At 35.3% G+C, this 27,233-nt stretch overlaps 1 protein-coding gene across 1 annotated transcript; it reads left to right on the plus strand.

Annotated features, from left to right (window-relative positions):
- Window positions 1-49: 49 nt before the first annotated feature.
- Abce1 (ATP binding cassette subfamily E member 1) lies at window positions 50-26,922 on the plus strand. Its single transcript, XM_020181339.2, has 18 exons — window positions 50-208; window positions 5,665-5,798; window positions 7,015-7,100; window positions 9,448-9,545; window positions 10,505-10,622; window positions 10,947-11,084; window positions 11,198-11,267; window positions 11,519-11,615; window positions 12,421-12,510; window positions 16,907-17,028; window positions 19,633-19,854; window positions 21,268-21,327; window positions 21,415-21,473; window positions 22,482-22,592; window positions 22,684-22,826; window positions 22,943-23,065; window positions 24,895-25,006; window positions 26,425-26,922. Exons 2-18 carry the CDS (start codon window positions 5,696-5,698, stop codon window positions 26,470-26,472), a joined length of 1,800 nt encoding a protein of 599 aa, XP_020036928.1. The 5' UTR covers window positions 50-208; window positions 5,665-5,695; the 3' UTR covers window positions 26,473-26,922.
- The last annotated feature ends 311 nt before the right edge of the window (window positions 26,923-27,233 follow it).

Consider the following 27,233-nt stretch of genomic DNA (forward strand, 5'->3'; position numbering starts at 1 on the left):
CGTCACGCCGTCAGCCTTACCTACCCCCGGAGCTCCGCCTCGCGCTCCGTCGCGCACGCGTACTACGCCCTCATGGAATGCGCGAGGCGGCGGCTGGGCACCGCCATTTTGGTCGGTGGCGGTAGGAACACGCTGTGTGGCTGAGACGTGAAGGCAGGAGCTGTTTCGGTCTCTGCAGTCCCCGCCACGGCGGGATCGTTTTCTCCAAGTACGTGAGTAGGTGGGGGGAATTTGGCCCCTTGCTGCCTGCCACTTTGGAGAGACCGTGGGGACGTTTATCCTCTGATTAGGCCTCCAGGTGGCGGAGACTGGAGCAGCGCGTGGCAGCGGCTCTGGCGGGACAGCTGGCAGCACCTAGGGCGGGCGGGCGGCGCGGCGCGCTTCACCTCCTGCGATGCCGGCCTTGGGCTGCTGCTGTCCCCTGCCAGCCGCCACGACTGTGGTCGCGGATGCCACCGTCCCAGAGAGGAGCCTCCACTCCCCTCGACTCTGCGCCCCCCGAGCCGGCCGCTGGGAGAGGACGGCTGCCTGAGAGCGGCCTCTTGTCCCCCAGGCTTCCCGCGCGGCCGGGGAACATGCTGTCACGTGTGCGTGCCGGCTGTGGGGGTCGGGCTCGTCCGCCTCTGGGGACTGTGGAGTGAGTCTTGGCATCTTGCCGCCATGAAGTCGAGTATGCCTCGTCCACTCCCAGGCGTTAAATGAACGGTGGCTAACGTCGCCCGGGTACCCCAAGTCATTTCCCAGTTGATGTTTTCCCCTTCGTCTGACTCTCCTTGAGATCAAGCGTGTCTTTATTCAGTTATTTTTAGATAACCTTTCAGGGCTCAGTACACTGTAGGCACTGGCATTTTTGCGAATGAATGATGGCCAAAGCTGAAGTCCCACATCCCATGCACTTTGTTGATGGTGAAACCGATAAGGAGCAACTATCAAAACAACTTGTCTTGTGTGTGCCCTGTCTAGAGGACTGTTAACGAGGTGGTTAGGAGAGTGACATTTATGTTGGAATCTTTAGACCTGTATCTGAAAATAGTCATTCTGTACCAATCACCTGACAGTGTTTTTCAGTGTTACCAAAGTCTCCTATCTATATGAATCACAAGGTGTTTAGGGTTTTACTTTTTCGTTAAAAACGTTGTCCTCCCATATTTAAAGCCAAACCAAAATTAAGGAAGAACATTTACTAGTTGCTGGAAGGAGGGGGACCCATTGAAATCAGAGTTACGCACCTGTTTTATAAAACCAATCTACAGCAAGCTTAACTTAAAATAAGCTCCATTACTCAACAGCAATCTTGTAAATGCTCTTATACAACATTTTGACTTTGATCTTAGATTGCAAATGCTTTCTATGTAAGAATCTATATTCATTTTGCTTTAATGCATTATAATTTATCACTGTTTGTAGCCACCTCTGGTATGTTTTTATACTAACATAAACATGTCTTTTAGTCGCCTGGTTTTTAAAAGATTTTGAAAACTTAGGTGAAATGTTTTAGTAGCTTGACAGAAACAAAGTTTAATATAAGCAATGTCATAATAAAAGATCCCCTAGTGTAGAATTCATTCACCAGGTAATTTGTATTTAAGTTGGAATGCATAGTGCCCAGTTTATTTTAATAGCTTGCTTAAAAAAAAAAAAACTTCAGTTCTTAGGAAGTTGTTTTGTTTTGTTTAAGAATAATAGTTTGTTTTTTTTTTTCAAATCATTTAATTTGTTCTTATAACCTTTAGGAGACCTGGACTACTTTTTAAAGAAGTGACTCGGAACTACAGAATTATTTGATTTCCTTTTGAATTTTCTTTTTTCCTCCCAACGTATTCTGGGAGTTGATATAACCCATAGGAAAATTATTTGCTTTATTTAAATTCATTTTCTTATTCATTCAACAGAAATGTTTGAGCTACTTTGTACTAGCCATTGGTCCAACCACTGGAATATACAAAAATGCCTTTTCTCATAATGATAGATTACACTCTACTTGGAGAGGAAAAGAGACATACAGAGAGAGAACACATATGTGTACACATGATGAATTTTTCCATATATATCAGATGTATATATGAACTATATAGTGTGTCCGGTAGTGAAAATAAGAGGAAAAATAAAGCAAGGAAGAGTGATTAAAAAGACAATTGAGTGTGTTGGGTTTTTTTTTGATGTTTTGTTTTTTGTTTTTGGGTAGTATAACTAGAGAAGACTCACTGAGGTAAAGACTTGAAGGACTAAGCCATGTAACCCCTTGGGGGGAATAGCAAACGGAACAGGATTTTTAAGTAATTATGACCTGACTTACACGTTACAAGGATTGGGCTTTGCTTTCTGTATTGAAAAATGAACTCTTGGGTGTTAGAGTAAAAGGAAGCAAACATAGCTGTTAGGTAGCTATTAGAGTAATGTAGGTAGGAGATGATGTTGGTGGATTATACTGGAGGCAAGTGACAAGTGGCCTGATTCCAGATACATTTTAAAGGTAGATTCAATGGAATTTGCTGTGGAGGAATAGAAAACAAAGATGATCTCAAGGATTTGGATCTGAGTAAATGGAAGATGAGTTGCCATTTCACAGACTAGGCAGGGCTGCTAGTGAGAATTTTAGTGAGGATTTCAGGGACCCATTTGGGAAGATGCCTACTATACCTGCAAGAGGAAGTGTGTTGTAGACAGTTGGACATATGTACATATTTAGGCTTCAGGAGAGGTGTCCTGACTAGGAGTCAGAAATTTGGGAGTTTTCAGAATCAACGTGGGATTTAAAATCACAAAAGAATAGAACATCTTGAGAGATGAGTATAGATTTAAGAAAAAACAGTCTGAGTCTTAGAGCACTGTCAACATTTAGAAGCCTGGGAGATGAGAAGTGACCAGGAAAGTAGGAAGGAAACCAGATTAGTGTTGTATTCTTGAACCAAGAAGAAATGGTTTTTACTTTAGTAGGAAAAGGTCATAATTTGTGTTAGATGCAATGGGTTGGTCAGTTAAGGTCTGATAATTAACCATTTGATTGAGCTATGTGAATTCAGAACAGTGATCGCATGACAAGTTGCTTTGAAATGGGCACCTAAACCTGGTATGGATTCCAGAGAGAATGTGTAGAGAAGAATTTGAGACAATAAATGTACCAACTCTTTCAAGCCATCTTGAAAAAGTACAACACTGGGAGATGATGGGGTCAGATAATGGGATTCTTGAATGATGGTGGGAATGAGCCAGCAGAGAGAATAATTAATGCAAAAATTAATTATTATAATTAATTAATTATTAGGGAAAATTTCAGGAACATTATTTTGGGGGGAATGTCTTCTATTATACAGATGGACTTACCTAGGAAAATACATATACAGTACCCCTTCTATATCTAAGGGTTCTGTATCTGCAGATTCCATATTCACAGTTAACAACCGGATCAAAAATACTTTGGAAAAATACTGGATCTGTACTGGACCTGTGCACTTTTTTTTCCTGCTCCTTATTCTCTAAACAATATGGTATAACAACATTTGCATAGCATTTATGTTGCATTAGGTATTATAATTAATCTAGAAATGGTTTAAAATACATAGGAGACTGCACAGGTCATATACAAATAGTACACTCTTTTTATGTAAGGAACTTACATGGATTTTGGTATCCACAGCGTAGAAGTTCTAAAAACAGTCCCCTGTGGATAGTGAGGGACAAATGTATGATTGCTGGTTGGTACAAGGGTGCATTTGAGATGATGAATTTAACCAGCTTGGGTTTTGTCCTTGTCTTCAGAGATAGATTTAAATTAGCCAGGATTGTGGTTAAGAGTATAAAAGATTTGCAGTAGAATTTTTAACTGGGTTAAGAAGAGAATGAAGATAACAAGAACTGAGGATCAGTGGAAATGTAGAATTAAGAGTTAGTGATAATATGGAGAATGTGAGGATTAAAGGGTTGATAATTGTGTACTAGAGAAGTAAGCTAAAATTGATAGGAGTAATGAAGAATGGGTTCTTTGAAATGGAGGTTAGGTTGTTGCTAGAAGGATCATCTGTGAGCATATTGGCTTACAAAGAAACTGTCAGTTATAAAAAAAGGATTGAATTTAGTCAAGGGCTGAAATCTTCAAAGAATGAAAGGAAATAATCTGATGATCTGTAAATGACTAAAGCAATTGGATAGTCTGAAAGGCAAAACTGTTTTTAGGAAGAAGAAGGAGAGAGAATCATTTGGAACAGCATCTAGGAGCAAGATTTCTTGTCTGCACTCCAAGCTTAATCAATATTGATGGGTGTGGGAAACAACTGAGAGTTCTACAGGGAAGGCAGTCTGTCAAAAGAGATCAAGATCAAAGGTCACAAAAGGCCTACAGAGGTCTTTGATAGTCTTTTGACTTCATGTCCCTTCATTACATTTTGGGGTAAACTGGAGTATGAATGCACTTTTTGGAATTATTTAATCACCATTCTAAGGAAATTAGTATCTATGCACTGGGCCCAAATTTATAAAAATTAAGTTCTCATTGATCCTAATAGTATGTAACTATATATCAAGACTTATCAAAGCTTTGAAAGTGAGCACAGTACATACATAGAGGTTTTTTTCTTTTTATCTCCTTTTTATTTCATTGCTGTTAGCATAAAGTCCATCTGGCCTATCACAAGTTCCCAGGGAAGTTCAGTTTTTACTTTGATCAATCAGCCCTAATTATTTGCCATTTCCATTAGTGGTATTTGAATGAGAATGTGAAGTAATGCTTAGTTTTGGGGGGCTGGGGAGCAGACATCTTTGCAAATGTTTTTTATATCTGGTCTTTCTATCTTATCGGTCTATATGTCGTTATATAATTTTTTGTAACCTTGTCAACTGAAAGTTCCCCCATCCTTGCTCTTTCAGAAATTTTCCTGGCTATCCATTTTCTGGAAGAGCTTTAGATTTGGTTTCATTGGTTCACTGTGGAGTTTGTTTTGTTCGCTGCCCCCATGAAATTGGATTAAATATATAAAGATAGGGAAGATTGAATTCTTTGGTATTGGTGGACTGTACTTGTAAACTCAGCTATGTAGGAGGCACAGACTGGGAGAATCAAGGTTCTAGACCAGATCAGCCAGAAAGTTAGCAAGACCCTCATCTCAGCCAACAAGTTTGAGTATGGTGGGGCACATTGTAATCCCACCTACAGAGGCCTTGGGTAGGCGGAATGATAGCTAAGACTGGGCCCAAACAAATTGCAGAGAATCTACCTAAAAATTAACTGAAGCAGAAAGTTGGATGTGTGGCTCAAGTTTTAGAGTGCCTGCCTAGCAAGCACAAGGTCCTAAGTTAAAAACCTCAGCAGCCCTTTCCCCCCCCAAAAAAAGACTTTTCTTTATTATAAAACTGAGATAGTGTATCATTTTATTTGGCTAGATCTTTTTTGTCATTTACTGGTTTTTAAAGTTTTCTCATACCTATAATTACATTCTTAGTTGTTTTCTTTTTTGTTGTTACTATAAGTGGCAAAGAGTTTATGTATATCTGAAGGTTATACTAGATTTTGCTTCTCCAACCTTACTTGATCATTTTTACATTTTTCTTGTGTTTTCCAGATAATCATACCATCTCCATATAATTGTTATTTTTATATTCCTATGCTTATGAGATTTCTTTTACCTAATTGCATTGACTACCTTAATTTTGTTAATTTTTCTTTAATAGAAGAGCTGGATATTCTTACTTTCTTAAAATTATGGCGGACAAATTAACAAGGATTGCTATTGTCAACCATGACAAATGTAAACCTAAGAAATGTCGACAGGAGTGCAAAAAGAGTTGCCCTGTGGTTCGAATGGGTAAGCTGTTCTGTGGATCATTTAAGAGTTAAAAAAAGGTTTTAAAAGGCAATTAACTGACTAGATAGTTTTTGTATGGAGTTTAGCATATACTTAGCTATCCCCATTAGTTTCTTTAAATTATAAGGATGAGAAACTCAGTTTGTTCTAAATTTCTTTTATCACTTTGTGACTCAATGATTACCTCCCCCATTTTTTTTAAATGTTAAATGTCAGTATTGAAAAGTTTCACTGAATGTGAAGTCAAACCAGAGGTCACTGTGAGTCTTGCTATTCCACAACTTTTTAAGTCATGGGGGAAGATTCCCTAAAAAGTTTGTACTGATAATATTTTCATCTTTAAAAATAAAACAAGAATATAGAGCTTATAACTTCATGAAGTTTTGCTATATTTTCAAGATGAAATTTCTATCAGTACCTGACATATTGTTGGCAGTAGTGCTGTGTTATGTGATTGCTACCTGTACTTGTGAAGTCTAAACTTAATAAATCTGAGAAAATTTAGAGGGGCTGGAGAAGTGGCTCAAGTGATAGAGTGCCTGCCTAGCAAGCGTGAGGCCCTGAGTTCAAACTCCAGTACCACCAAAAAGAAAAACTGAGAAAATTTAGATTCATTTGTTACTGTCTCCCATGCAATTCCAAAACTGTTGTTAATATCCCTAATACAATGTTTAATTTTACCTGTGTATTAGATTACTACATACTTTTTTGGAATTTCACTAATCTAGCTAACATATTTCATTCCTCTCTTTGAATGTGCTTTACCATTTCCAAGGCGTATTTTGTTTTATGAATTGATTCAATAATTAGCATATATGAAGCCCTGGATTCATTCCCCAACACCAAAAAAAAAAAAAAAAAAAAAAAAAAGAACGAGAGGGAGGGAGGAAAGAGATTTCAGAATGTCAACTTAAAATAGCATCATTTTCACTAGTGTATTTTCTTCTCCACTAGAAAATTAAACAAAATACATTAATCATCTGCCTATTGCTTGACAGGATACTAATGTAATTAGTAACCTCAGAAACTTAATTCAGAAGTTTACCCCCACACAGTACTGGTTAAGACATTCTCTCAAATGTATTTTTATGTGTGGTCTTTGTTTTGGAAAATTTGCTCCCCATGGAATTTGGAAATAGCATGGCCTAAATAGCAATATTCACAAAATTCTAGAAGATCAGGAGGAAGTACTTAATTGTATCATTTTCTATACCAGGAAAATTATGCATAGAAGTTACACCTCAGAGCAAAATAGCGTGGATTTCTGAAACTCTTTGTATTGGTTGTGGTATTTGTATTAAGGTAAGTGATAACATTTTATTTATTAGGTCAAATTTGCAGCCCAAAAATGAAATCTGAAAATTGGAAATAATTTATGACTACTTTTAAAGACAAAGTATAGGATGACTGAATAAAAAGTAAAAATTTAGGAAAGTAGTATCCTTTTAACAGGGTTGTTGCTTTTTATGTTAATTAAACCATGCTTTAAGAAGTTACTCTTAATATATATACTCTTAATAAGATTTTTTGGCCTTTTCCAGCCAGCTTATTTCTCTTTATTTACCTTTTTATGAGAACATTCTCCAGTATGGCTTTACTAGAATGTTTTGGACATATAAATGTCAAGTATGACTATCGTACTACAAAGTCAGTTTATATTCACTTTTAAGTAGAAAGACACACAGCCGAAAGTTTTGAAATTTAATCCTTACATGTTTCTTCTGCTGTATATTACCTATTTTTTAATTATCTTTGTCTTAATAGTATAATTTTTAAATAGTTCAATTAGTTTTAGTTGCATTCAGTAATTTTAATGAAATTAAAAATTTTTTAATTTAAAATTTTTATTTTTTTTAATTGTTTATACTTTCATTCATATGTGTATACATTGTTTAGGCCGCCTCTCCCCGCTGCCTCACCTCCACCTCCCTCACTTCCAGGCAGAAAAAATTTTTAACTTAAAAAAATTTAATTTTTTTCAAATTTAAAAAATGTATACAAGGGCAGGAATAGTTAAATACAGGAAGTAAAGGGATAGAATTCCATACACTGGTGGAATATGAAAAGTGTTAACTTACGAACGGTAAATTTCCAACTTTAGTTCATAAGAGGAGTTTTGGAACCATTGTATAAAGTTCTTAATTTAGATATTTTTTGTAGGTAATATAGAAAGGAACTTCACCAGTATGGATACCACCCTATAAATTGTTTAAATAAAGTATAGGTGTATTCTACTTCAGTTTCTGAATCCTTGGTTAAGTGTCCAGAAAAATTTCCTGGGTACCTGAATACATTTTCCTATGTTTTGAAACCATAAGCTAAAAACAATTCCTTCTAGCAAATATTTACTAATTTTATTACATATCCCTGCCTGTGTCCTAGGTACTAGGCATCTGATTTGAATAATGTAACTCATCTGTTTTATTTTCTTTTTTTGCTACTGTAAGAAGACTATTTTCTGAGATTTTGGATGTTCATTTGAGTAGCCAAATAAATAATAATTAAGTTAATCTATTTAGAGTAGGAGTATAAGGTATACTTCTTGAATACTAAGTTACTTAAATTTACCTTATTTATGAACAGTATGGGTATTTTTTCCATGCAGCATTAGTTTAAAATTACTTGCAACCTACAACCATTTTATGTACGTTAATGAAAAGAAGATAGTAGATATTTTGTAAATGAAGATGACTTTACTGGCAGGGGGAAAATATATAGATATATACATAGATAGATAAATATTTGTATTTGGTGATACTAGGGTTTGAACTCAGAGCCTCCCACTTGCTAAGCAGGTGCTCTACCATTTGAGCCACATCCCCAGCCTAGAAAAATACAATTGTAAAGAATTAACAGTAGAAGAAACAAATAAATAATGTGAAGAAATAGTAGATACGGATTACTGGAAAATAAGGTTTTTAAAAAATTCTGTTCTTATAGTCTATAAAATTGTGAAATCTCTATATAGAGAAACTTCTGAATCAATCCTTCCTTGGTGAACTTGTCTGTTAAACAATCTCTAGTCTGAGATTTTACTTTTGGGGTATGACTCTATCATTGTCTATTGTTCTGAGATATTTTCCTAGCCACATTCCCACTCTTAATAATCTTGTGCTTGCCATTCTTTTTGGGTACACATTCATCTCATATTTAAATATTATTTTGTATATGGTTATCTATGAGTGTTTTCTTTTTTAAATATGAATTTAGTTAGCGATGAAGCATTTTTTTATATGAGATGGATGTAAGTCATGATAGAAAGGCATTAATCCTTGGTCTGTACAGATATTCTAGCTATTGGTAGAATAGAAATAACCCCCAAAAAAGATAAAAACCAAGATCTTAAAAGACTTTATCTAAGGCAGGAAAAAAAGTATACAAGGATAGGAATAGTTAATACAGGAAGTAAAAGGAAAGAAAGCATCTGTTAGTGATGGAATTTGAAAAGTATTAATGTCTAGGATTTTTCCGGTCGTGAAAGAGAGTGGTAACATTTTAGCCTTTAAGGAAGAAAAAGAAATGAAACAATATTTCACGTCTTTGTGAAACCTCCACATTTGGAAGAATGCTTATAAGAATATTCTTAATCCACTTTAGTTGTGTATTATATTTCTACAAATTAATACAGAACTGCTTCTTTACATAACAGAAATGTCCCTTTGGCGCCTTATCAATTGTCAACTTACCAAGCAACTTGGAAAAGGAAACAACACATCGATATTGTGCCAATGCTTTCAAACTTCACAGGTATATTTTCTAGTCAGCATTCTTCTTCAAACAAAGAGTGAAACACATTTGAAATTTTCAGAAAAATGGAAAAAATTATATTGACCACCCACCAAAGGGAAACAGAATATTAGAACATGATGCAGAATCATATTGTATATGTCAGTGGTTCATTCTTGTTAATATTAGAGTTAAGTCTAGGGAGCTTTTAAACAACTAATTCCCAGGTTTTAACCCACTTGAATTTATAATCTCTGGATATAGGAACTGGACCTAAGGAAGATGAAAAAGTCCTGGGTGATTCTTAATATATAACCAAGATTGAAAATCACTGCCATTCATAATACCCTTTTCCTCCTCTGTAACTTTTAAGGGATTGCCTTTGATTTCTTTTATCCATTAATCTTAATGTCCACAGGGAATATCATTCTGAATGAACTTGGACAAAATTCTTAATTCTTTAAGGTTTTTATCTGCTGAACATTAATATTTTGAATCTGGGAAACTAGATTTACTAATAAAAAGGTGTTTCTCAACCTGCCAGCTTTAAAGAGCCAACTGAAGCAGGGAGAATGAAGTGGAACTTCTCTCCTTGTAAGTAAACGGCAGGCCACACATTTAAAAAATGACAGTGTGAGGTTGCACCTGCTATGAAATTTTTTTTCCACAGCATTTTCTTGTACATTAAAACTAAGCCTTAAAATGTAAGAAAATATGTTACTTTAAAATAATGGGCTTTGAATAAGAACTTGGTAAATAAAATGTGGAGTAATCTTGGTCATGCATCTTCCTAACAATTAACAGTTAAAGTTAATCTTGGCTGTTTTTTTTTCTAATAGCCAATAATATCTGGCATATATTTCTTAGCTTCTTAGTGGATGTGTGTGAGCTGCAAATGCATTAAAACAAATAGTTTTGTTATATAGCTTATTCTACCTAAGTCTGAGTTGCTTTTTGCTTTTTGTTTTATTTTATAACAGGTTGCCAATCCCTCGTCCAGGTGAAGTTTTAGGATTAGTTGGAACTAATGGTATCGGAAAATCAACTGCATTAAAAATTTTAGCAGGAAAGCAAAAGCCAAACCTTGGGAAATATGATGTATGTATTCACACTTTATAAAAATTAATGTCTTCCGGGGTTTTCTTATCGAGATAATTTGTGGGTTTAATTCTGAAAAACTATAGCTGAATCTCTTTCTTTTTTTTTTAATTAATATTTTAGTGCTACTTAACTGAATATTCTTAGTTTACTTAAACTTCTTTGAGTTGCTAATGCTATCTCCACCTTCTCTTAATGTTAATTTAGGAGCCAGAAGTATTCTATTTGGGCATATGTTCTATTTTTTATAGCATTCATCCTCTTTGCAGTTGTTTTCTTAACTTAAATTCAGATAATTATTATGTGATTTTTTTTTTTTTTTAGGATCCTCCTGACTGGCAGGAAATTTTGACTTATTTCCGTGGATCTGAATTACAAAACTACTTTACCAAGATTCTAGAAGATGACCTAAAAGCCATCATCAAACCTCAGTATGTGGACCAGATTCCCAAGGCTGCAAAGGTCAGTTACTTTATAGGGAGAATTTATATATTTTTGTTATTGGGTAAAAGCATTAAAGTTATATCAAAGTGGACTCTTTATTGGTGGTGACTAGTTCTGATATATTATAACAGGGGACCGTGGGGTCTATCTTAGACCGAAAGGATGAAACAAAAACACAGGCAGTTGTATGTCAGCAGCTGGGTAAGTGCTTATTGTGTGTGCTTTACTAGACCCTGAACTTACAGTTACAAAGGTACATGTACACCTTTATATGGATTACAGACGAAAACGGGGAAAGCTCTACCACTTGTCACATTGACTTGTTATGTTACACACCTTTCAATGGAAATGCCATTCAGACCCAGAGTAATTTCAGCCAGTGTACATTGTGCCCAGAAGAGGCAAGGTGAAGTTTATAATGCTGAACCCAGTGCCTGAATTGCTCCTTACAGATCTAACTCACCTAAAAGAACGAAATGTTGAAGACCTTTCAGGAGGAGAGTTGCAGAGATTTGCTTGTGCTGTCGTTTGCATACAGAAAGCTGATATGTAGGTTATTTTATAATTTTTATATATCTTAATCCTTATTTTCGAGTTTTTATTTGATTTGACAGAAATTAATAGACATGGTGTCTTAAGGCTCAAATTTTGAGGAAATATGTTGAGACAGTTGTGAATCAACTACCCATTTTTCCCTCTTGTTATTCCTGCAGGGGGGAAAATTATCATTTATTTTGACAAGTAATTTTGACTTGCAGATTCCAAGTTTTAAGATTTAAGCTCTTCAGCCAGACCAATAAGCTTTTTAAATGCCTCATGTAAAACAAGGTCCTTGAGACCACTTCCATTTGGGGTGGCATGCCATGCAGAAAAAGGAGTGGAAAAGGCAAATTTCCTTCCTACCTCCACAGTATCTTTCTTCTTTCAGGTATTTAGTACTCACACCTTTGCCCACATTTCCACTGTGGTATCCAGTAAAGGCTTGTAAAGTGTCCTCCAAGAAGCTGTTGCTTTAATGCATTAGGACATTAACTAATTAAGAGAAAAGCTCTTTGAACAACTTCAGACTCAATATCAGAATATTTTTCACCTGGAGGTGCCAATTTATGTTACTCTCAATGTGGGAGAGTCTCCTCAAATTTACTGTGCAATTCTGCTTTTCATAATTGCTTGCTTCTACTTCTAAACAAAGTACAGAAATTATTACCATTATACATATCCTCTCTACATTAGTATAAGAGAAAATCTTTGTTAAATCAGAAGCCATCGATATTACAGTACTTTAAAAGAACATGTAAGATATAATTATGTTGTATGTCTTTCAGAATTATAATGATTTTTCCTTTTTTTGTAGTTTCATGTTTGATGAACCTTCTAGTTACCTAGATGTCAAGCAGCGTTTAAAGGCTGCTATTACTATCAGATCTCTAATAAATCCAGATAGGTAAGTACATATCTGGACTATTCCTTTGTTGTTTTGTTTGGGTTTTACAGACTTGTAAGGATCGAACATGTACATATACATGTTGTTCATCACCAGAATTTGCTGCCATTTAGGCTGGGCACAATGGCTCACACCTGTAATCCCAGCTACGAGGTTGGCAGATCCTGGTTGAGGCCAGTGCATGCAAAAATCCTACCTGAAAAGTAACTAAAGCAAAAAGGGCTAGGGGCATGGCTCAAGTGGTAAGAGCCCCTGCCTACCAGATGTGAGGCCCTGAGTTCAAATCCCAGTACTATTGGAAAAATAATAAAATAAAATATTTACCTTCCTCTTAGTTCTTGATATAAGATTCAGATATTAACACTCCTATTTCTAGGGAACCTAGGAATATCCTGAAATTATTTGCAAATTTTGGCATATATATATATATATGTTCTAGAGAAGCAAATCATCCTTAGCTTTTCCCAGTGCCTCAAATGGAAATCTCTCTCATAAGAGATTTAAGAATCATCAGAGTATTGCTGGTGCTTAGAATTTGCTGAGTAAAGAGTTCTTAACCTCTGTTAAGCAATCACAATGCCATGTATTCATAGGGTCTTTTTCAGTTTTTAATCCATTATCTAATTTGATCCTCATGGTAATCTTGTCATGAATCTCTAAGTAGTATTCTTATTTTGTAGTTGAAGGAATATAAGGTCAGCAAGGATTGTTACTTGTTCTAGGCTACAGATTTACCATATAAAGAAGCTGCAACCAGACACAGGGTTTTTTGACACAAGGTTTTTTATACCATGTCATCTTTCCTTAGTAACTATTCAATAAACATCATTTCACATGACTTTATCTTGCAAGAAAGCAAAAGAAATTCCAAGGGATCAAAAACCAAAGTGAGAAGTATAAATATATAAAAGATTAGGGCACGGTTTGCCAGATTTTGCAGGTCTGTATATAATGTTGGTCTTGGGTTTTTAGACCCCCTGGTGGACAGAACCAAAGCCTTGAATTAGACTATTACACATAATATGCCAGAACTTTGAAAGGACTGCCTTTCAGCAAAAAGGCAAGTTGAAAACAAACTACCTATCAGAAACTAGAAATGTCAAGAAAGCACTTAGGAAATGGAGTGGTGGCTGGCTATCTTTTAAATCTGTTTTTGGTCCAACAGACCATATGGCTATGGAATCTTAATTTATACAACCAGTAGGGTCCATGAACCCTGCAGGGTGAAAAAGCATACAAAGGGGATGTTGGAATTTTTAGTTCTATGATACATAGCAGAAGCAAATAAAAATCCACTTGAAGGGACACACCCTCAACTCTCATTGCACAAACTTCCTACGAGTAAAGACATGGGCATGAGCTCAGATCTAGGGTTATAAAATTATGACAGAAAACCATCTACAAATGTGGTCAGCAAATCTACACAAGACAGTTGATTAGAACTTTCATCTCACTTTCTGAAAGAGACTCTCCAAAGTAATAACATCTGATGTTTAAAAATATTCAAACCCTGAGAATATGATGCAAGAAAAAAAAATAGATCAAAATAAATTGTTCAGAAACCCAAACAAATGTAGAAGTTACAAATTTACCAACATTAAAAATTCCCTGGACAGATTAGATGAGTTAGGACAAGATGAGAAACCTTAAAAATTGGTCTGAAGATTAGTAGAATACAGCAGAGAGAGAATGAGACTAAATTATAAAGGGGGTAGGGGCTCAAAAACATGGAGCATGAAGTGAGAAGACTATTTGCATGTGTCTTAGGAATCTGGAAAATAAAGGCACGAAAACATCATGGCAGGGAACTTCTCAGAAATAATGAAAAACACAGCTCCTTAAATTGAAGGAGTATAAGTCCTACCCAAGGACAAATAATTCACCTGAATACTTCAAAGTGAAACTCAGTATCAGTGGTAAAGAGATTCTTAGATGACAAAATAGTAGCCATAATTTCACCTTATACAAATACTTGAACAATATAATAGTATCTTTGGGGAATGCAAGTATAAAAACATAATCCAGTATTGAAGGACTTCGCAATGTGTTAAAGGTAAAGAATACACATGTATCCTAGTCTTAAATACGAAGCAGTCAGGTCAATGGTTCTTGCCCTTTTTATGAAGTATTTGTATAACCCTTTATTTTACTAAAATGAATGTCTTAGATTATTTACCATCATATATAACTTTAACAGTATCAAATAATGTCCTAGCCATAAAGAAAAGCTAAAGGGAAAGTAGTTCATAACCAACAGACTTTCATTTCAGTTTGTAAGTGTTTAGGCAGATCACTAGAAAATGAGACGTCGCTGCTTTTACTCACTTGTAATGAAAAAACTTGACAGATAAGGAGCTATTTCATATAGGAAGGATAGGAGGATGAAATAAACACAGGTATGTGTGGACTTCGGGGAAAACTAGTGAGAAAAATTAATACTACACAAGACTTTCCTATGAGAGAATATAGTAACTTTAATTGTAATGGGGGTAAATTGTTAAGACAGTGAAAACAGTGATTAATATTTTTTTACAGATAATACAGATCTTATTTATAGATTGAGTTTAAAATAAGCAGTATGTAGTGATAGATTGAAAAAGAGCCACAGGAAGTATTTTTCCATTCTGAAATTCTGTGTGTCATAAGCATATTTAATGTTATAAAAAGATTTTGGAGATCATTTCTTGAGAAAATAGCAAGGACTAGAAAACAGGTAAGTTGGAGAAAGGAACAATGATAGACAAGATTTTAGAGAATCAGACTGAACACTAACAGGTAATCTAAAATTATAAATTTTCTTAATATAGACAGTACAGATCTCTTACTATGATACCGATTTTCTAATTCTTCCCAAGTCTTCAGAGAATAGTGACAGACCAAAGTCATGTTTTGAACTATTAACCTTTGTAACCTCTATTTGAAGGAGATTGAGGGAGGAGTTCAGATACTTACAGGGGTTCAAGAGTAAGAAAAAAATTCATTTGCATGTTAGCAAAGGTATTCCTACATTGAATAGGATTTCAGGTGGACCTTAAATAAGGGTTAAATGGGATTTCACCAGCTGAAGATTTTGGTAGGAGACTAAGAAAGGAAGTAGCCCCTTAAACATGAAAAAATGGAAACATGAATTATTTGGGCAGAAATTGATTTTTCCAGCTGGGGCTGTTGCTTAGTGGTAGAACACTTGCCTAGAATGCAAGCGCTGGGTTTGATCCTCAGCACCCATCAAAAAAGTATTGAAAGAGAGTCTAAGTCTATTCATTTCATGTTGAATGGAGAGCCACATCAGGGGACCTGAAGAAAGTGAGATTTTTCCAAAGTGTACAGTAACATAAAAGAAGTATAATGAGAGCCTGAATAAGAATCTAGGAGGGGAGAAAAAGGATGAAATTGATATACAAGCCATTTTTGAGAAAGAATTCACAGACTTGACAATTTATATTGTCAAGTAAGTAAGGGAAATAAAGTGTTTTTTATGAGGATAATAATTCCATTAAGAGAGATAGAAATTCTTATTCACGCAGAAAGCTCATACATTAAGTTGGTATTTGAGATGACTGTAGGTCTTAATTTTTAATACCTTGAACTAAGTCGGAATAGGAATAAAATGCTATATAAACGCTTCATGACTGTTTGATGACTTCTGTTATAGCAATACTTTTTTTTAATCACTTTACTCAAATTCACCATAAGGTTTACATCTTATCCCATCTGTATAAGGTGCTTTATTGCACACTTACCTATTTCCTTTCTTCTGGACCTTCACTGGTTCTCATCTGTAGAATTTGTCTTTTTCTGTTTTTTGGTGGGACTGGGATTTGAACTCAGGGTTTTGTGCTTGCAAAGCAGGTGCTCTGCTGCTTGAGCCACACCTCCAGACCATCATGTAGCTTTTTGTCACTGTTGTTTATCTATTTATCCTCTTATCTGACTAAATTCAAAGTTCTTAGGTGAAAAATTCCATTTTGTGTTTCTGTATGAACCCCTACGACAGCTAACACAGGCAGGATATGCTACAGTGCTCAATACATAAGATGAATAGCATATAATTCACACAATTTAGGCTACATTTGAGTGCAGTGTAATTGTTCCTACTTTGTAAAGGTTATTTTTAAATGTTTCTTAGTAGCAAAACATTTCATGTATCTAGAAACTTTTATGTTTTTAGATTTTTCTTTTAGTTAAGGAAAATATTTCTAAATATGGGCATTAACAATGAGCCTCATGTAAGAAAATACGGCATTACTTAATATGTTCTTATACTTAAATTATTTTAAATATGTCTTTCTTTTCCTAAAATTTGCAACTAAAGCAAAAAGAAATAGTTATGTAAGAGTTTAGCAAATTTTTATTTGTTATGTTAAATTTAAAAATAAAAGTTTGTTTTGATTTTCAGATATATCATTGTGGTGGAGCATGATCTAAGTGTATTAGACTATCTCTCTGACTTCATCTGCTGTTTATATGGTGTACCGAGTGCTTATGGTGTTGTCACTATGCCTTTTAGTGTAAGAGAAGGTAACTTGAAAAACTTTTCACATATGCTGTATTCTAATGCTTAGAAAATGTATTATTGATAATAAGTAGTTTTGTATTGTTCTAATATTTATGCAAAGCAGTGATCTCTTGGTATTTAATCACTGTGGAGAATGTAGTATATTAAAAAGGTTGTATACATCAGTTACAGAAAAGATAGTTCTTTTTTGGAGCATTTTCTGTTGGGAAACATTAATTTCAGTATTTTCACTATATTAAAAAGTCTTCTGTATTTTGACTTCTGCAGTATTTGTCATCTTGAAATTTGTCTCTGTCAGGCTAACACCATTCAGTGCTCATCCTACTTCCACGTTTCAAAATTATCTCTAATCTCTGTCATAAGTTTGTGGAAACGTTACCTGAAATCTAATGATAGGTTAGTAAGTTAAATTTTTCATTTATTTCCTCCACTTTGAAGAAACAGGGACTTTCAGATCTTTTCTTCTATGTTTCCTGTCCTGTGCAAGTTAAGCCAAAGTAGAAACTATAGAGTGACTCCTGAACAAGTTAGCCATGCATTCTCTGCCTTGCATTCCCTTCCTTTTAATTTCTTCTTTTTCTTTCTGTTGCCTCTTTACTTTGTATTCTTTCCAGCTATGTCTTTCTTAAGTTGACAATATAGAATACTAAAAGGACTAACTCAGTCTGTATCTTAACAAACAATCCATATTCTACAACTATAATTCCTGTAGCCTTAGTGGTTCTCTAAATGGTGTTTCTTCTGTCTTTTCAGAGATTGAGATAACTAAAAACAACTCTCTTGGAAAAGTAAATTTACATTGCATCACATCTTTTTCATTAAAAAATGGTGGTAGCAGTCTGGAGCTTGACTCAAGTGGTAGAGCACTCACCTAGCAAGTTAGAGGTCCTGAGTTCAATCCCCAATACCACTACTAAAGGGAAAAAAAATGGTGGTAGCTTCTATAATTTATAAGGAAGTGAATAAATATTTTAACTTAAGATGAGGGAAAAGAATTTTTATAACTTAGCTACTTGTACATTTAAAATAAATAGATGTGTATTTTAAGAAAATTAAATTGTGAGGTTGCTCTTCAGAAGCAATTATTAATGTTCTGTTCTCTGTAGGTAGCAGGTATTTGTTGAGTAACATGTAGCTCCAGAGTCAGGTTTATAGTGATGTGAGTACTCAGCAGTCATTGTTCACAATCCTGGCTGTAAATGCCATATCTGAATATTGTGCCATTAAATAAGTGGTTTTTAGTGTGCTTCATCTATTAAAACGAAGAAAGAAACTCCACCTAATCTTTTTGCTTTCCTTTCAGGTACTGAAATAATGCACCATATATAAGTGAGGCACTGTGTAGATGGACTGTAAAGATCATTGCAGTTTGAACTCGTTTATAAATTGACAAGGCAAACATGGCAGTGGAATATAAAGACTGACTTCCCATGATTTTTGAGCAAAGTACACTTCTTTGAGTTTTAATTGCCCTAACTTAAAAATTAGACACCTTGACTAAGTGCCTATTAACTTATCATCGTTTGTTTTTGTTTAAATTTTTTAACTTTATAATTTTTAACTAGCTTAAGGTCAAAAATGCTGATTTTGGCAAAATGATTAAATAAGTGTATTTTCATTTGTTTTCTCAGCCAAGGCTCATTGTATGCCATGTTCTAGGCTGTCATGCCTCTGACATGGGTCTTAATTCCACATGAAATGAACAACCTTCTTAGACTCTTTCAAGACCTTCCAGAACTCTTTCATTATTTCCTTAATAATCCACTTTTTCTTTTCTGTCTGCCATTGTGGCCTTATAATTTTAATAAGGAGTGATTTTCATATGCAATGATAGTTTAATTTCATTTATTAAAATCTGGTTATATAATGGTTACATTGAGTGGAATTAGTTTGTTTTCCTATGAAACTACAAAATTAACTTGAAAAAGATGTAATGCAGTAAATTCAGATTTTATGATTATCTCTAGAAATTGAATACCATAACTTAAATTATTTAAAAAATGATTCTCTATTTTATTTCAATCTGAAAATGCTCCATTCTTGCCGCCTCCTTCACATAAACAAAAATGACAGTTTTGATATAAGAAAACAGCAAAAATGACATCTTGTTCTATCTTTTACATAAAACCTGGTGGGAAAGAAAAACCTCAGATAATCTTCAGTCACATAATGAAATGTCTTTCACCAGGCACCTAGCTACTTAGGAGAATGGATCAGGAGGATTGAGGTTTGAGGCCTGCCTGGGCAAATAGTTCATGAAACCTCATCTCCAATATGACTAAAGCAGAATGGACTGGAGGTGTGGCTCAAGCGTCTGTGTACCTGCTTTGCAAGCACAAAGCCCTATGTTCAAACCCCTTTCTCACTAAGAAAAAGATGTCTTTTGTATTTGTATGTGAGTTGGGTGTGTTTATAGCCACATACATAGACGTACATGAATCGTTTAAATTTACGTTAAACTTACATTGTTTAAACGTGAAAAACCGTAGGCAGACCTGCATATTATCAAAAGTCCACAGAAATTTAAAATCTATGCACAGGTTGCTCCTACAAATGTAGTCTCTAATGGATCTTTACTGATCTGTTGGCATATTATTTCCCAACAGGCATAAACATTTTTCTGGATGGCTATGTACCAACAGAAAACTTGAGGTTCCGAGATGCATCACTTGTGTTTAAAGTGGCTGAGACAGCAAATGAAGAAGAAGTTAAAAAGATGTGTATGTATAAATATCCAGGGATGAAGAAAAAGATGGGAGAGTTTGAGCTAGCAATCGTGGCTGGAGAATTTACAGATTCTGAAATCATGGTGATGCTGGGGGAAAATGGTGAGTTGTCATTTTTTATATAGAACTCAGTTCTATTTACCCAAACTAGTTTTACCTGTTCCATAGAAAACATTGCAGTTGTAGGTTGGCATAAATTTCTTGATGTAACTTCACATTTTTGTGGCATGGTATAATTTAATCTTGTATCAGTCAGGTTAATATTTATTATTTGGTCTCATAATTTTCATTGAAAATAAGACATGTTAGGTAGTTTTTCTATGTATAAATTAGCAAGACAGTTATTGATCTTGCAAAATGACTAGGAAGGACAAATTGGTAATTCAGAAACAATCCAGTATAAAAATATTTTCCTTATACCCCTCTTGGACTTTTTATTTTGAGAGGGAGGAAGGGAGGGAACTCCACAAATTAAAAAAAAATAAATTTAGGGTATTCAGTCTTTATAAATTGTTACATTTATCAACATTTTAATGCTGAATTGTCATCATAACTTAAACTGTAATACAAATCTGACTACTAAGTACTTGTTATCTTTGTGACTTAAAAGTAATAATTTGGGCCAGGTGACTGGCTCATGCCCGTAACCTTAGCTACTCGGGAGTAGAGATCAAGAGGACTGGTTCAAAGCCAGTCCCGGACAAATAGTTTGTGACACCCTATCTCGAAAATACTCAACACAAGACAGGACTGTCAGAGTGTTTGAAGAGGTAGAGCACCTGCCTCGCAAGTGTAAGGCCCTGAGTTCAAACCCTAGTACCACAAAAAAAATAGTAATAATAATTTGTATTGTAATCCTACAACTTACAAACCTGTAAAGGAAAAATTTTGTATACCGATTATATCAGTCAACATTTACAATTGGTTTGCAGTTTAAATATTTTCATTTCATTTTAAATGAATTTTAATGTCTGTCATAAAGTAGCCTATGCTACTTTAATAAGTTGTGTGCATTCATAATTTAGCTCAATAAAAAAATTATCCCAAGTCTTAAACTTTTATACATTTACCATACTTTAAAATGGTGATTACATAATTGGACTAGTCTTTATTACTTCAAATAAGCTTAGACTGCTATTGACAGGTGAATCATGAAAGATTTAAATATTTTTATGTGTAACTTTCTAAAGTCCACAGTGTATTTCAGGGCCAGGTTCCAGTGGCTCACCCCTGTAATCCTAGCTACTTAGGATGCTGAGATCCGGAAGAGTGGGATTCCAGGCCAGCCTGGGCAAATAGTTCATGAGACCGCCATCTCCAAAATAACCAGAATAAAACGGACTAGGAGTATGTCTCATGTGGTAGAACATCTGTTTTGTAAATGTGAAGCCCTGAATTTATCTCCAGTCCCACACAATCAATCAATCAATCAATAAATAAGCAAGCAAGTTGGACATTGTGCTTTTATTTGAAATGTGAAATATCTTTCCAGCCAATTTGTTGTTGTGTTCCCAGGTACAGGTAAAACGACGTTCATCAGAATGCTGGCTGGAAGACTTAAACCTGATGAAGGAGGTATTATGTGTCTTTTTACACTGTTCCACAAAGCCCTTCAGTGTTATGGGCAGTTTTTGTGTCTTACGTACTTACATTATTTTGTAGGTGAAGTGCCAGTTCTAAATGTCAGTTACAAGCCACAGAAAATCAGTCCTAAGTCTACTGTGAGTTGTTATTCTTTTGTTTGGTTATTAAAGAAAATTACATATATTTGCTGTAGTTTTTCTTTTATTATATTAAGCAACGGGGAATAGCTCCGTGGTAGAGTGTATGCTTAGCATGTACAGTGCCCTGTGTGTAATCCCTACCACCAAAAAAAAAAAAAAACATTAAAATCCTTCACCAAATTAGATTCTATGCAGTTCTAAGCTGGCCTGGAATTCCCGATGTAGTCTTAAGCTGGCCTCAGACTGGCAGTCCTCTTGCATCTTCCTCCTGAGTGCTGGGATTACAGGTGTGCGCCCCAACAACCAACTTGAAAAGTACTTCTAAAATATTTGCCATCTATTTTCTGAAATAATCCTTTACATTTTTAAAACCCTGATGTGAGCTTTTCCAAAAAAAATATTTTTCTAAAGAAGAAATCCAGATGACCATTAAACAGGTGAAAAGATGCTCAGTCATTAGTTACTGGGAAATGCAAATCAAAATTATAGTGAGGTACCACTACACATCCACTATGATGACTAAAATCCAAAAGACAGTAACAGGTGTTAGAGATGACATGAGATTGGAACCTCATACGCTGCTGGGGATGTAAAATGGTAGGGCCTCTTTGAAAACAATGTAGCAGTTCCACAGCTAGAATTATCATGAGTACCAGCAGTTGCACGCAGGTGTGTGCCTTAACAGCGAAGACATGCCTTGTGTGCACCAAACTTGCACACAAATGGTTAGAGCAGCAAAAAAGTGGGAACAACTCAAATGTCTGTCAGCTGATGAATGGATAAACAGGATATGGTGTATGTACAGAGTGTGTAAGGTTATTTAGCCATAAAGGAATGAAATACAAGGGTCAGGGGCACAATTCCAAGTGGTAGAGCTCCTGCCAAGCAAGCATAACATGAGGCCCTAAGTTCAAACCCCAGTACTGCCAAAAACAAAAAAAAAATTCATAAATACAAGTCTGTACCAATACTTTATCATTTAAATACTTTTTCCATTAAAACCAGGGAAGTGTTCGCCAGTTACTACATGAAAAGATAAGAGATGCTTACACTCATCCACAATTTGTGACTGATGTGATGAAACCTCTGCAGATTGAAAACATCATTGATCAGGAGGTACTCAACAAAATTATTTTCTTTACCTTTTACATTTTATCATTGTAGATTTTGGGTGTCTTTACATATCTCACAACACTTCTTCAATTAGGTGCAGACATTATCTGGTGGTGAGCTGCAGCGGGTAGCGTTAGCTCTTTGTTTGGGCAAACCTGCTGATGTCTATTTAATTGATGAACCATCTGCATATTTGGACTCTGAACAAAGACTGATGGCAGCTCGGGTTGTCAAACGGTAAATGTCCTGCTCGTTAGTGCTGTGATTGTGTGTCCTGGCATACACAGGTGCTTAACATAACACTTGAATGTTTTGTGATAAGAAGTATAAAAGATTTTTAAATTGTCTTCTAGCTTCATTCTCCATGCAAAGAAGACAGCCTTTGTTGTGGAACATGACTTCATCATGGCCACCTATCTAGCAGATCGGGTCATCGTTTTTGATGGTGTTCCATCTAAGAACACAGTTGCAAACAGGTAAAATTATTACATTTTAAATTCCCATTAAGCTGTACACATTAAATTTGTGACCACTTTAACTTTTTTAATGACATAATCAGAATAATCTTGAGAGTCAGTGAGTTTCTGGCTGAGTACTGAATGGGATCTTGTAGAATAGTAATTTCCAAACTTTAGTGTGAAATTCCTGACCCTGGGCCATAAGCCTAAAGAGCCCTACCTGGCCCCTCACCTTTTCTTTCTGCTTAACTTTTGTCACCTGCATTATTTGTATTTCCAAAACAAGATTTTGTTTGCATAAGTAATTCTTTGGAAACTCTTGATTTTAGTATGGGACAGAAGATCCCAGCAGATTACGATACTTGCCCACTTTGTGCTGAAAATGGTTGAGCTAATAGTGGACCTAAAATACCTGACACTAACCTACAGCAAAGTTTGAATTACTCTACCCTTTTCCAGACCAGGTTGATTGGAAGCACTTGTAATAAAGAGAAGTCTAACATTCAAATCCGTTTATGAAAAATTTCATTAGTTAGTGCTAAACCTGTATTATGTTGATCCATAAATACCACCACTCAAAACACTTTTGACTCATGTGGTTCCAACATAATGTTTTCTCACATTAGAAAGGAAGTAATGGAGTTACTATTTCAATAATTTTTTACAAGAAAGAAAAGTACCGTGCTTCCCAGAATTCCTTTGTTTTCATGTTAAATTTCTATTCCAGTTATTAAGAATTTCATGTTTCTTGCAAAGTTAGGGAAACTTTAATTTGTTTATTCACATAATGATCATCCCTTTGTGTTTACAAAATGCTTAAAATGTTTCATCTCTATGTGGTAATTTGGCTTATTTAAGAACCAGTTTAGGTTAAAAAGATGAGTAATATAAAAAGTTATTTCTAAAAACCACTATGTGGAAGTACATACACCCTTCTCCTGCCAAATTTCTAACATGGCCTTTTTTTTTTTTTAATTATCTCCTCCTACTTAGGCATTGGTGGCTACCTATAATCCTAGCTATTTGGGAGGCTGAGAACAAGAGGAATATATGGTTTGAGGCAAGGCTGGACAAATAGTTGGGGAGACCCCGTCCCATCTCCAAAATAATCAGAGCAAAATGAACTGGATGTGTGGTTTGAATGGTAGAGCGCCTGCTTCACAAGCACAAAGCCCTGAGTTCAAACTCCAATCCCACTAAAAAAAAAAAAAAAACCCAAAAACTAAATCCTCTTCTTACCTAGGAGTCTTAGTTTGAGATTCTGTAAATCTCCTTACTAGTGATGTTTTTGTTTCTTTTTAAAGTAGTATTTCTGGGGCTAGGTGTGTAACTCAATAGTAGGGTGCTTTCCTAGCATGTGCAAGGCCCTGGGTTTATCCCTAGCACTGCAAAAAGAATGATTCTGTTTTAGTGGGGTTTTTTAAATTTTTTGTGGTGTTGAATCTGAGGGCCTACACCTTGAGCCACTCTGCCAGTCCTCTTTTGTGAAGGGTTTTTTTGAACTGGCGTTGAACCTCATCCTTCTGATCTCTGCCTCCTGAGTAGCTAGCTAGGATTACAGGCGTGAGCCACTGGCACCCAGCAGTGTTTACTCTTTCTGTGTCATGCAGGTTAAATTGTTTTACCCAAAGAAATATTATGGCCTGTCAAACTATTATAGCCATTTCTGAACATAAGATTTATAAGATGTTGTGACATTATATAATATACTGCTATTACCCGATGATGTATGATTAGAGAATTGGAGGCAATAGTGATTACTACTTCCTTTTGTTCCAAAAGATTGCTATTTTAAGGAAGCAAAATTTAATCAAAGTTGAAAAAAATTGATTTTTTTCACTCTCCAGTCCTCAAACCCTTTTGGCTGGCATGAACAAATTTTTGTCTCAGCTGGAAATTACATTCAGAAGAGATCCAAACAACTATAGACCACGAATAAACAAACTCAATTCAATTAAGGTAGGTGGATGCTCTGACAAGTCATGGATAACTTTTATCAGCATAAACAATTGGAAGTCTTTCTTTATAAGTCAGTGCAGCATATAGGATTGATTTCAAGGTTCACGTTTTTTACATTTCAATTCCTGATGGCATCCCATAGTCGTTCTATGCAGCAACCATCATATATTTACTGTTGCTGCATGGACTCAGAGATATCCATAGTGTCAGTTGTACCTGATGACGTTTTAAATTCATCATTGAGTTTTTATTTAGAAGTTTTTAAGAGTACGTTATACATTAACCAAATTTCTAATTTGTTTTCCAAAACACGATTAAACTCAAAGTAAGTCAGGTTCCTTCCATGAGCATAAAATTTTAAGAAGGAAAAAACTGTTTGAGATTAATTGGCAGTGTCTTTCTGTCTTTATAAAGCATAAAATTGTGCAGCCTTCTCTTTAGTCTGAAATGTGGTACTTGTTTTTTAAAAGGTGAAAGTTTTTTGGTTGTACAAAGTGAACTCTAAAAGCATTTACTCTTGTCACCTATAGTGCTGATGTTAACCTTTCATCACCCTGTCTCTGTCATCTTTAACACTTGACAGTTTTAGAAGTACATTGTACAGATGTCTGCAATCCCATTTGTTTTATTTGTAGCGCCGGCTTTCCTAAGCAGTGAGTTCTTGAAGGACCTTAGGCTAAGTCACCTTGCACATAATTGTGTTCTTGAGCACCCAACACATTATCTGGATCCCTTGAGCTTGCATTGTGTATTTTGGCTTTAAGTGATTGATGTTACTTCCTAGTCAGGACAAAGAAATGACAAGTTCTACCATAAAATTAAAAATTTTTCCCAGTTCTGAAAGAGGTACTAAGGAGAAAACAAGTTAAGAATTTCTTGTGAAATTCAGTTTTGTTTTGTTTTGGAAGACACACAGTTCAGTCCCCAGATCCACCTAGTAAACCATTTATTTCTGTGTGCTCATTTGTAAGATAAGCCTAATAAAAGAGCAGCTGGGCAGGTAGGAGAATGGATTTGTTACTAGCTACTGTATAAACAGTTCTGGGAAAACTTTTTTTGTATATAATAGGCACTTCTGAAACTGACTTACCTTTTGTGCCAGGCAAAGTCAAAAGGACTTTTTTTAAAATGGTATAGTTTTCCCAGGAATACTCCAATACATGGCAGATTTTGTACATGTGCAGCATCTTGTGTAAAAGGACTTTGCTTGAGTTGGTATGAAGTATTCTAGAATAGGGATGGGATGGGGGCCGGGTTGTGATCCTGCTTTTGAGTAATGGACCCTGTGGTGTTTAGACACAGATGGTAGGCATACAGGGAGTTGCGCAAGAACTATGGCAAACACCACTAAGGAATACCTTCAGTGGAATTCTACATGTAGAATGGTGTTGCTAACTTTTGTTGCTTCTGTTTTCTAGGATGTAGAACAAAAGAAGAGTGGAAACTACTTTTTCTTGGATGACTAGACTCATAAGCCATTTATTAAAAAGAAACACTTACCTGGGATGATTGTTGTATAGAACTTAATCAGGTTTTATGGCCCCACATACTCTGGAGCTTTGAAGTATGATTTATTTCATGTAACATCAACAGCGAGTTGCTCTGTAGATTGTACACAGAAAACAGCGTTCTGTTCGGAATGATTAAGCATAATATTCTAAAATGAAGACATTTCAAACTATACACATTGCCTCCAAGTTTTTTTCATGATGTATGGCAAGATTTTCAGTAGCTGTATTATCCTCACGTACCAAATTCTGACCAGTGTTGCCCCATTTTAAAAATCTTGAAAGACTTCTGTTCTTAACCTGGTTTGCCACGTACGCCAGTACGGGGAAACTGCCCTATTTTGAAAGCCAGTTGAATACACTGATGGGATTTGATAAATAAACATCAGGATTATATTTGTTATTTGATCTCAGTCTTTGCACTATTATCAGTGTGTGGTTTCCAAGGATGATTGTCTACAAAACACCACTGTTGGAAAAATGGGTATTTGTTACCAACTTACACATTGTTTTTAATGTTTTGGTGCTTTTGAACATCTTTATTAAAAATCATTTCAGTGTGACTCAAGTGAAAGAAAAAAGAAAAACCCTAATTTTACTCTGGATTTTTCAGTTTTTGCATTCTATGAGATTGTATAATTGTTTTCAAAGTAATGTCATTTTTTAAACATACATGTATATAGTCACTGATCGAGATTTAGGAAAAAGCGTTTCTTCCC

This window comes from Castor canadensis, chromosome 9 (genome assembly GCF_047511655.1).
Source record: "Castor canadensis chromosome 9, mCasCan1.hap1v2, whole genome shotgun sequence".
NCBI classification, from domain to species: domain Eukaryota; kingdom Metazoa; phylum Chordata; class Mammalia; order Rodentia; family Castoridae; genus Castor; species Castor canadensis.

Bases quoted from the DNA above. Each gene is read 5' to 3' on its own strand.
- Abce1 (XM_020181339.2), top strand. From the start codon at position 5,696: ATGGCGGACAAATTAACAAGGATTGCTATTGTCAACCATGACAAATGT. The intron at 5,799-7,014 runs GTAAGCTGTTCT...TTTCTATACCAG, and splicing joins TTGCCCTGTGGTTCGAATGG to GAAAATTATGCATAGAAGTT. The intron at 19,855-21,267 runs GTGAGTTGTCAT...TTGTGTTCCCAG, and splicing joins GGTGATGCTGGGGGAAAATG to GTACAGGTAAAACGACGTTC.